The sequence below is a fragment of the Fukomys damarensis genome, unplaced genomic scaffold (genome assembly GCF_012274545.1).
Source record: "Fukomys damarensis isolate Sample0158 unplaced genomic scaffold, DMR_v1.0_HiC HiC_scaffold_8, whole genome shotgun sequence".
In the NCBI taxonomy this organism is placed as follows: Eukaryota; Metazoa; Chordata; class Mammalia; order Rodentia; family Bathyergidae; genus Fukomys; species Fukomys damarensis.
In genome coordinates, this window is record NW_022900920.1 from 31543800 (window position 1) to 31556030 (window position 12231).

Here is a 12231-nt window from a genome sequence, read left to right on the forward strand (position 1 = left end):
GGTTTTTTTTTTTTTTTTTTTTTTTTGAGACAGGGTTTTGCTATGTAGTTTGAGCTGGCCTTGAACTCACAGTGATCTTCCTGCTTCAGCCTCTTCATTGATGGGATTACAGGCGTGTACCATCACACTCATGGTTTTAATTTGCATTTCTTTAATGACAAATGATGTTGAACATCATTTCATGTGCACTTTGCCTTTTGTTTTGTTTTTGTTACTAGGGATCAAACTCGACCTTGCACTTGTGAGGCAGGCTGTGGGATCACTGAGCTAAATCCCCGGCTCACATTTTGCCATTTGTATATATACTTTGATGAAGTATCTGCCAATCTTTTGTCTATATTTTTAGATTGTTTTCTTGTTATTACTGCATTTTGAGAGCTCTTCATATATTTTGGATGTAGACCTTTTATTAGATGTGTGATTTGGAAGTATTTTTCTCTAGAGTGGTAGCTCCACAAAGTGGAGATAAAACATTTTAATGGAAATTTAATGTTTTATTTCCATTAAAATGTATGAATAAAATTTTGATGGATTTAGTTTTTGGTCTTCTGTTAGCCATTAAGGAAGATAGCTAGACACTACTTATAAACTATAATTTGTAAAACAATGACATGACTTTTACATTCCCACCTAGGTTGGTTTATTATTTGTCACTCCCTTACACTTCTCAGGTGTCTGGATACACACTCCCTCCTCATTGAGGCCTTTCATGGTTTTTCTGTCTACATTGTGAAATCTGCTGTTTGTTATTTCACTTTATTTACTTGTCCTGTGCCATATTCCATTCATCTCTACCTGACATGATAACTTCTGTTTGGCTATTGTCTGACAGCAAAACATAAGTTTTGTAGATGTATGAATATGTATATATTTTTGTTTGTCTCTGGATTATATATGCTTTTGTCTGTCTGTGTTCTGTTTCATCAGTCTGTTTTTACACCATTACTCTTTTTTGTTTCTTTGTTTGTTTTTGTTTTGTTTCGTTTTTTGGTACTGGGGATCAAATTCAGGACCTTGTGCTTGTGAAGCAGGCAGTGGCACCACTAAGCTAAATCCCCAGTCCTACGCTCTTGATTATGTAGCTTTATAATGAATCGGAGATCAGGTAGGGCAAATCTAAATTTATTTTTCCTCAGTGTTTGTAAAAGTTACTCTGGGTCTTTTATTTATTTATTTATTTATTTTTGTTTTTTGAGACAGGGTCTCACTATATAGTTGAGACTGACCTGGAACTCTAGCCCAGGCTGGTCTTGAACTCACAGCGGTCCTCCTGTCTCAGCCTCCTCAGTGTTGGGATTACAGGCGTGAGCCATCACACGCAGTTCCATTGCTTTCTTTAATTTTAGTCAGTAGAGCTTTATAATTTTCGGTGTACAAAAATAGTGTGTATCATTTGTCAAATTTATCCCTATGTATTTATATTTTTTATGCTGTGGTTTCAAGTTTTTGATTGTTTGTATAAGTAGTGTACATAAAAATCTAAGCCACAATAAAATTAAAAAAAACAAAACAAAACCCTAAAATGTACCAATAAACTCAATAAAATTAAAAAAAAAAAAATCTAAGCCAGTCATGGTGGCACGTGCCTGTAGCAACAACTGCTCTGGAGGCTGAGCTGGGAGGATCATTTGAGCTCTCGATTTTGAGACCAGCACTAGATAAAACCCTGTTGGGGGGGGTGAAGATTAACTTTTGTGTACTGACCTTGTGTCTGATAGCTTGATTAAATACAATTCGGGTAGCTTTTTATAGATTCTGATGTCATCTGTGAATACAGGTTTACTTCTTCATTCCAATCTAGCTGCATTTTATTTCTTTCTCTGGTCTGATTATACTGGGTAGAATAAAACTTCCAATAATAACGTTGAAAAGAAGTGGTAAGAGAGTAAATCTCTGTTTTGTTCCTGATTTTATAAGGAAAACGTTGTCTTTTGACTTTAGTATGATGAGAGCCTTAGTATTTTGGTAGGAGCTCTTCAAAAAAGAAGTTCACAGTTCATTTTTTTTCTTCTAGTACTGGGGATTGAACCCAGGAACCTTGAGCATGCTAGCCAAGTGCTCTGTCACTGAACTATAGTCTCAGCCCTAAATGTATGTGGAGGAAAGTCACATTCTGGGGATGGAACTCAGGGCTATGTAATGAGCTGCACAATGGATGATTATAATAGAATGTTAAATTATGCTGGCATTCCTGTAATTGATTCTACTGGGTCATGACATACCATTCTTTTAATTTATTGTTGGGTTAAATTAGCTAAAATTGTAAGAATTTTTACATCTATTTTCTTTTTTTTTTCTTTTTATTGAGGTTATTGGTACAATCTAGGTATACAATACAATTATATTCATCATTGGGATTCTGTACCTTTACATAATAGGTCTTGATTCTCATTTTTCCCCTTGTCTCTGCCCTCCCTTCACCCCCCACCTCCCCTCCCCAACATCTGTTTTCATTAGCAATATTGGTAAGTTGTTTCCTTGTTATGTGTTTGGTTTTGGTATCAAAGAAATGCTGGCTTTAATGAAAAGAGTTGAAAAGTATTCCCTTTGCTTCAGTTATCTAGAAAAGGCTGTAGAGTTTATATTTCCTTCATCATTAAATAAAATTCCTCGGTGAAACCATCTGAACTTAGAGTTGACTTTATGGGAAGATTATAAACTGTAGTTTACTTTCCCTAATAGATATTAATTGTCTCTCTTTGAGTAAGATACACTGGTTAGTATCTTTCCACTATTGTAAATTGTTGCATTTGTTGCCATAAGGTTTTCATACTGTTCCCTAATTTTTAAAATTTTTCTGTAGAATCTGCAGTGCTGTCACTTTTACTACTTTTTTATTTTTAATTTTTATTTTATTTTATTTTTTTTGGTACCGGGAATTGAACTCGGGATCTTGTGCTTGCAAGGCAGGTGGTGGCACTACTGAGCTAAATCCCCGGCCCACATTTTTATTTTTTTAAGATACTGTAGATGGAACCCAGCCTTGTACATGCTGGGCAAGAGCTTTGCCACTGAGCTAGACCTCCAACCCCTTTTTATGTTTTTAATTTTGAGACAGAATCTTGCTAAGTAGGCCAGGTTGGCCTTGCGTTTGCAGTCTTCTGGTCTCATTCTCCTAGTTAGTTAGGCTTCTGGATGTGGGCCACCATGCCTGGCTCACGCATTGCCTTTTGATGGGAAATTATAATCTGTTAACATTTAAAGTAATTAAAAATTAATTACAGATAAAGGAGGGCTTACTCTTTCCATCTGTTTGTTTCCTGTATGCCTATATCTTTTGTCACTAATTTTTTCCATTACCACTTTCTTTTGGGGTGCTGGGAAGCAACTCTTGCATGCCAGGCAAGCACTCTGTGACTGAGCTATATATACTTTCAGCCTTAGGGAACCTTATTTGTTTGTTTGTTTGTTTATTTATTTTGAGATAGGGTCTTGCTGTATAGTTCAAGCTGGTCCTGAACTCACTATATAACTGGCCTCGAAGTTACAGTGATTCTCCTGCCTTCACTTCCTAAGTGCCGGGATTACAGGTGTGCACCACCACACCTGGCAGGGGACCTTTTTTTTTTTTTTTTTTTTTTTTTTTTTTTTTTTTTTTTTTTTTTTTTTTTTTTGACACAGGGTCTCCCTATGTAGTTGAGACTGACCTGGAACTTACTATGTAGCCCAGGCTGGTATTGAACTCGGTGATCCTCCTGCCTCTGCCTCCCTAGTGCTAGGATTACAGGCATGTGCCACCATGCCTGGCTGGGAGGGAACTATTTTGATACCCTTCTCATCCACAAGTTTTAATGAACTATTGTGTCTTGAATTTGATCCAGTTCAAAATAATTTTAATTTTTCCTTTGATTTCTCTGATTCAAGTTATGTAGAAGTCATTTATTTAGTTTTTAAATATTCAGGTATTTTCTATATCTCTCTGTTATTGTAATTTAATTCAGTTGATAACAATGAGCATCAATGAGCAAACTTTGTAAAATTGGTGTTAGTCATCTTTCCATTATTATGATAAAATAACTGAGAAAAACCACTAAAAGAAGGAAAGATTTATTTTGACTCTTGCCTTTCATAGATTTCAATCCATGGTCCACAGCCTCCATTACTATGGGCTTGAGGCAAGGCAGAACTTCATGGTGATTGAAGGCAAAGAGAGGGGAGGGGTTCTGTTCAGGATCAATGACCTACTTCTTCCAACCAGCCCTACCCAATAAGCCATTCAGTTAGGGCCATCAATGGATTAATCCATTGATCAGATTAGAGGTCCAATTAGTTCTCTAAACCCTACCTCTGAATATTGCTTCATTGGGAATCAAGCCTTCAACATGTAAGTGCTTGAGGGACATCTAGACCCAAACCATAACAAGGAGATTGCTTTTGAATGTTTTCAGACATGTTTCCTGGCCTAGAATGTGATCTATTTTGGTAAATATTCTTTGTGCAGGTGAAAAGAATGTAAATTCTATAGTTTTGGGTGGACTATAAATGTCAATTAGGTGAAGTTGGGTAAGAGTGTTGACGTGTTCTCTGTCTTTAACTGGTAGTCTGTTTCCTGTTGCTGAGTTATTGAGAGATTACTGAGATCTTCAGCTAAAATCATGGACTTGTGTCTTGAAGTTCTTTCAGTTTTTGCTTTTTGTATTTTGAAGCTCTTTTATTAGGTACATAAACATTTTAGGGTTATTATGTCCTCTTGCTAAATTGAACTATTATGAAATTGGCTTCATTTTTCAAAGTGGGCTTCTTATAGGCAGGATATGGTTGGGTGTTGCTTTTGAAAAACTCAATCTCTGGTAATAGCAAGGCTTTTTGTGGAAGTATTTAGATATTTTAAATTTAATGTGGATATTTATATGATTCAGTAATATTCTACCACCTTGTTAAGCTTTATGTTTTACCTGCTCTTTGTTTTCTTTTTAAAATCCTTTAGAGTTATTTTTTGTTTGTAATTTATCACCTTTTTAATGTCTGACCATGTGTAACTTAGCTTATTTTATTTATTTGAGTGTATAGTCTTTACCTTGTCACAGTCTGCATTTGAGTAATATTCTATTTAATGTATTTTTAAAAAAATTTTTTTTCCTAGTATAGGGATTTGTACTAAATTCCTGGCCTTGATATGTATTTTAAGAATCTAAATAGTTGTGTACTTTTATTTTTTTCCTACCCACCTTTTGTTTGTTTGTTTTGTTTTTGTTTTTTGAGAGAGACACTATGTTGTTCCAGCTGGCCCCAAACTCTCTGTGATCCTCCTGCTTCAGTGTCCTGAGTGTTGGGATTACAGGCATGTGCCACCACACCCAGCACCTACTGTAGCACCTTAGAGCTGGTGTTTTTAATATTTTCTCATCACTTTTTTAAAAAATGAATTGGATTACAATTTTGTGTACTTTTCCTGTGTTGTGTGCTTGGGATTCGCTCATATCTTGGATCTATGGGTTCATGGTGGAAAATTTTTACCCTTTCTTTAAATACGTTGTTTCCTCCTTCTCTCTTTTTCTTTTCCTTTATGGACTCCATTGACAAATGTTGCACAACTCTCTGATACGATGTCATTATTTGTCTTTATTTTGTTTTGTATAGTGGTATATCTTCATGTCCACGATATTTTCTTTAATATCTAATCTGCTGTTAATCCTATCTAATGTATTTTTATTTCAGATATTATAGCTGTCATTTCTAGATGTTTGACTTGGTCTGTTTTATCTTTTATGTCTATACTTAATTCAGTCTTCTAGTATTTGAATGTATGAAATAGTTTAACTATAAATCATGCAATTGTATGGTTTGATATTATGTATTATGCATTGAATTATAATGTCTAATGTCTTTGAGTACTAATTCTGTCATCTCTGCCATTTGATTTATTTCCATTGATTTTTCTCTTTATTGTGGCTCCTATTTTGCAGCTTTTTGGAATATTATTATTAGTAGTAATAGTAGTAGTAGTATTTTTGGTATGGGGATTGAACTTGGGACCTTGCGCTTACAAAGCAAGTGGTGGAACCATTGAGCTAAATCCCCAGCCCCTTTAATATTATTTTTTATTAAATTCCAGATATAAATTTTACCTTTTAGGGTGCTTGGATATTTTTGTGTTACTATACCTATTTGTGAGTACTGATTTCTTTTTTCTGGTATTGGGGATCGAACTCAGAACCTTGCACTTGCCAGACAGGCACAGTGCCCCTGAGCTACATCCCTGGCCCTGAGTATTGGTTTTTAACACGGTGAAATTACTTGGAAGTTATTTTGGTCCTTTCTGGTATTGCTTTTAACTTGTTACAAGAGTAGTGTTTAGATAATTCTTTTATGCTACAGACAGAAAACCTTTTAGTACCCTTTGCTGTGTAAGTGATGTGGCTTTCCATTCTGGCTGATTGGGACATTCCATTTTCAGCTTTGGTGAGGTTTGGGGATTGTTTCTTTTAATCCTTTTTGGCTGGTTTTTGCTTTTGTTTGGTTTTGGCCTCAAGTGGTTTGGTAACCCACTAAACATGACCAATACCCACTTGAAAACTTGGTTTAATCCTTGCAAATCTTAATTTTTTAATTAATTTTTGGGTGTGCTGGGGATAGAATCGAGGGCCTCACACATGGTAGACCTGCACTCTACCATTCAGATATGCCTGTAGCTCAGATTTTAATTTTTACCTTATTTATTTATTTATTAATACCAGGGATTGAACTCAGGTCTTTGCACTTGCAAGGAAGGCGGTGGAACCACTGAGCTAAATCCCTGGCCCGGATTTTAATTTTTAAAAATAAAAAGGAGGGCCAGGCGTGGTGGTGCAAACCTATAATCCCCAGCACTTGGGAAGCTGAGACAGGAGGATCACTGTGAGTTCAGGACCAGCCTGGGCTACATAGTGAGTTCCAGATCAGTCTCAACTACATAGTGAGACCCTGTCCCAAAAAACAAAACACAAAATAAATAAATAAATAAAACAAACAAACAAATAAATAAATAAAAGGAGGTATCTAAGTCCTTAACAGCAGAGTTTATTTCCTATGAATTACAGTATGTAGAATTCAAGTTGAAGTCTTTTTTAATAGAATGATTGTTCTGATTGCTCTCAAATCATAACAGTTTACACCTTTCATTTCTCATTCTTTTTTTTTTTTTCCTGGTACTGGAGATCGAACTCAGGACCTTGTGCTTGCAAGGCAGGCAGCGGAACTACTGAGCTAAATCCTGGGCCCACATTTCTCATTCTTAATGTCTTGTTGTTGAAGCCATCAGTTGTTTTTTTGTTTTTGTTTATTTTTTGAGACAAGGTCTTGCTTTGTAGTTCAGGCTGGCTTTCACTCACTAGGTAGCCCACGTTGGCCTCGAATTCGCAGTGATCATTCTGCCTCAGTCTCCAGAGTGCTGGAATTACAGGTGTGCACTGCCATGCCTGGCTCATTTCTCTTTCTTATTTATATTTATGTAAGATATAGTCATGATTCAAAATAGTACATTATTAAGGTTCACATGTAATTACTTTCAAATATTGTGGGGTTTTTTTGTTTAATTTGTCTTGGTTTCTTTATAAAAAACATCAGAAGTTAAAATTGTCCTTATATACCTATTATAGTATATATATGTAGATATTAGAGGGTAGTATCCACAGTGTATGTATGTAAGTATAGACTATCAGATATACTATATCTGTTGTTACAAAATCTAGCAAGTAATTGCTCAAATTAATTTTATACTTTAATGAAATTTTAATTAGAACTCTTTTTAGGTGTCAGTGCTTTCATTCTGTAACCTGTGTTTGAAAATCTGGATTACTCAGATATTACAAGCCTAAGTCATTTATCCTAAAGAATGGGAAACTGCGGCCGTCAAGTACATTGTGTATGGATGTTCGCAGCAGCACTATTTCCAGTAGTGAAAGGGTGGATTATAGCCAAATATCCATCAGTGGAGGAATGCATGAAACAAATTGTGTTATATGTACAGTGGAATATTCAGCCATAAAAAATAAAAGGGATATGTGGTACAGTGTGAATGAACCTCAGAAATGTGTAGTGAAAGTGTCACAAAGTATATGACTGAGTTTATAGGATCTGTCCGAAGTAGTTAAATCCATAGAAATAAAGCTGAGGTTGGTAGTTGCCGAGAGTTGAGAGAGAAACTGCTTAATGGGTAAAGGTTTATACTTGAGAGTGATGGAGCCATTTTGAAACTGTATAGCATCGGAGAGGCTGTACATTATGAATAAACTGCTGTGTTCATTTTAAAGTCATTGATACTCTTATGTCAACTTCACTTTAGTAAACAATTATTTTTTAAATATAAGCTTGGTTTATTTTAAAATTAACTTAACATTGAACAGTATTGACATTTTCCAAATGGGAAATATATTATATACTAGATGTTTTTACCAGAATTGGTACTTCGAAAAAATTTTTTTTAGTTTTATTTTCTCATTTTTGAAGTTAGTGACAAGTCTCATTGAGAGCTGAGAGTTAAATACAGTAGCTAGTATTACAGAAATACTGCCAACTGCATAAGTTTGTCAACTCCAAGGGTGTGGAATGGCCAACTGCTGACTCCAGGGAGTAGGGAGAGATACCAGGAGTTTGTAGATTTTCTTAAATCACCTACCCCGAGACCCATCAATGACTCCTCACCCCAGATTCAGTGCAGGAGTCCTGAGGGAAAACTCCATAGGGACAGGCAAAAGGCACAAGTTTGAGGATGACCCTGTACCACCACAGAACAGAAAATGAGAACAAAACTTCAGAACTACTCACTCTTGGCTACCGTGGCCCGCTTTCCACAGCCTGATCATCTCAGTGTTTATGTTAACAGATTTAATTAAGTGGAATAATTTGCACTTGGTGTTGGGGGATAATGTGGGGAAACATCAGCTAATATATACTTATTTTTTTGCAGAAGGACTACTTTTTCTGAGGTTTATGTTATCTATATAGGAAGTACTGCTTTGAATTCCCAACTTCCCATCTATACTCCTTTGTACTGAGAGGAAAGACAAGAGGAAGGGTAAAAAGTAGGAAGAAAAAAAGGTGCTGACAGGAAAGAGTTCCCAGCCTTTCTTCAATAAAATTTTAACAAATCACAGGGCTGAGAATGCAGTGTTTTTGTAGAGCACCTAACATGTAGGAAACCCTGAGTTTGACCCAGCACATTAAAAAAAAAAATGGTTTACAGGTGCAAATTTAAAAAACAAAAGTGAAACCTAAGAAGAGCCTAGTTGTCAAGAGTACTTTAAGAGTGAAGACATTCACCTCCCCACCCATTCTAGGTGTTTATCTCAGTGAGATGAAAAGTTTTATTTCTTCTAATCCTTAATCTTTAGTTTTAGCTGAAAAATAGTTTACAGAAAAATATAAAAACATAACTAGAAATTAAGTATTCATTACTTACATTTATGCCATCAAGTTTAGTGTGTTAATTAGATTTTAAAATTTTGCTTACTTTGTCCATTTTTATAGCATACATTAATTTAATAATCTACGACATCAGTCCCTTTTCTAGAACATAGGATTAAAATTAATGATTGCTGGGGACTTGGAATGTAGCTCAGTGGCACCATGTTTGCCTCGCAAGTGCAAGGTCCTGAGTTTGATCTCCAGTAACAGAAGAAAAAAAAATTAATGATTACTGGTAGACACGCTAAATAATTTGGAAGTAATAGGTATGATCTTTCTGCATAGAATTTACCATATGAAATTATTTCATAGTTTTAGCTGGGCGTGGTTGCCCACACCCATAATCCTAGCATTTGGGAGGCTGAGTCAAGAGAATCACTTGAAGTTTGAGGCCAGCCTAGGCTGTATAGTAAGTTCAAGGCCAACCTGAACTACAAAGTGAGACCCTGTTGCAGAAAACCACAAAACCCCACCAAAAACAAACTCACAGTTTAGAAGTATATTTTTTAGTATTTAACATATTTAATATATTAATCAGTATATTTTAATAATTATTACTTATTCTATTTATTAGTTTTTTGACAAGCTAAAATTTTTCTGATGTTAAGACAATCAGATATTAGTACTGAAAGGGGGGGGGATCCGTGTGTCCTTTGGGGTGCCCCTTCCCAATTAGGCCACTCATGCACCGAGAGGTCCCGCAGGAGATCTTTATTGTAGGGAGGCGAGCAGGAGGCGGGAAGGCAGAGAGAGAGAGAGAGAGAGAGAGGAGGAAGAAGAAGAAGCAGGAGAGAGAACAAAGAAAGGAAGGTCCTTTTATCAGTTTGGGGATGGGCTATTGCTTATTTATGAGGAATGAGTTACTTTTAACCTATCACAGGCCAGATTGCCTTTATGGGCCCAGTCCTGCAGACACAGGTTTCAACTTTCCTGGACCAGTGTGGCCTTGTGGGGGAGGGAAACCAGAGATAAGGGCATGAGGTCATTTTAGGAGCCAAGATGTACCAGGAGAATGCAGCCTGTGAGGCGGCGTCACAGCATACTTTCACATAATCAATTCCATAACATTCCCCACTCTTTGATTTTGGATGATAATTGGCAGCCAACATATCCATGGGCAGACGGAAATGGGGCGGAGTGTCTGTTCCCTAACATTTACACTGATGCCAGTCTTAACACTACTAAATTGCTGACTTTTTTTTTTCTAGAATTCAGCATACAGTTAAAATGACAACCTCCTGGAGTGATCGATTACAGAATGCAGCAGATATGCCTGCTAATATGGATAAACATGCCCTAAAAAAGTATCGACGAGAAGCCTATCATCGGTAAGCATTTAGTCTTTTTAATGTGCAGAATCCCTTTCTGTTGTAGGGACTTATCCTCATTCTACAAGTGATGGAATTAATGTCCAGAAAAGTTAAATAATTTGCATCAGTTCATATAGTTAGTGTGCAATCAAAGTCTGACTTTTAACTACTAGTACAGTATATAATACTGCTTCAGAATGGTGTTTTGGGGTACTAGAGATTTAGCTTCGGGCCTCATGTAGGCTAGGTAAGCGCTGTACCAACGAGCTACATATATACCCAGCCTCTGTGCTTCCCATACCTCCTAATATAAATCCTTCAGAGAAGAAAGCCTTCAACTGCTAGGAAATTGTACCAATATTGGAATGAAGTTTTCTTTTTCTTATGTGGGTGGGGCTCTCCGTGTTGCCCTGTCTGGCCTTAAACTCCCTGGTTTAACAAATTCTTGTTTTTTGGTGCTGGGGATGGAACTTGGGTCCTTGCGCTTGCGAGGCAGGCAGCAGAAGCACTGAGCTAAATCCCCAGCACCGAGAATGAAGAAAAAAAAAATTTTTTTTTTTTTGGTTTGTTTTTTTTGAGACAGGGTCTCACTATGTAGTTGAGACTGACCTGGAACTCACTATGTAGCTCAGGCTGGTCTCAAACTCACAGCAATCCTCAATCCTCCCACCTCAGCCTCGCGAGTGCTGGGATTACAGGCATGCGCCACCATGCCTGGCCCGGGAATGAAATTCTTAATTGACAGTTATCATAAACTGATTATAATTTTTAAACAAGTTTTTAAAATTGTTTCTTCTCCATAATGTGTGTTAGATTGAGTATGACTGTAGTTATTAACAAAGTTTTCTTGTTTTGGTTTTAATTTTATTATGTGTTTATTTTGTTTATTTAATTATTTTTTGAGACAGTCCTGCTATATACCTCAAGTTTGCCTTAAACTGTGTACCTTAGGTTGGTCTTGAACTTACTGCAATCCTCCTGTCTCAGCCTTCTGAATGCTGAGATTACAGGTGTGCACCACCACACCTAGCTCTCTTGTTTTGATTTTCAGATTTATCTAAATAATTTTTCCCTTTAAAGTTTAAATTGTAATTTTTTTTTAGTAATCTTTTTTTTTTGATACTGGGGATCAAACTCAGGACCTTGGGCTTGTGAGGCAGGCTGTGGAACCACTGAGCTAAATCCCCAGTCCCTGTAATTTTTTTTATAGATTCAAATTTAATGTCTGCTGCTGCATGAAGTAGCTAAGATACTTGAAAGGAAGTCATACATTTAGAAAGCATTCATTTTTAGACAATAATTAGAAGTTTGAAATTTTAGTGAATTTATAGGATAGAAAGATAGGAGCCATACTAGATCCTTCTCTGCTTCTCATTCCAGGGATACCAGGAATAAGTGGAAATGCTAGTATGTTAGCAGTACTAAAATAATTCCTGACTCTAGGAAATCTAAGTCTAAGACAACTTACAACTGCTTAACTCTTTCTAGGGTAGAGAAAAAGGAAATTAATATTACTTTTAAAATTTTACTGGAAAAG

General features: G+C 36.3%; 1 protein-coding gene across 1 annotated transcript in view; it reads left to right on the top strand.

The window, feature by feature from the left end:
• Nt5c2 (5'-nucleotidase, cytosolic II) overlaps positions 1–12231 on the top strand; it is a 91902-nt gene that overhangs the window by 16718 nt on the left and 62953 nt on the right. Inside the window, exon 2 of the mRNA XM_010626448.3 lies at positions 10593–10712. Within this exon, the coding sequence (XP_010624750.1) occupies positions 10612–10712 (101 nt within the window). The 5' untranslated portion in view covers positions 10593–10611. The remainder of the gene's footprint in view (positions 1–10592; positions 10713–12231) is intronic.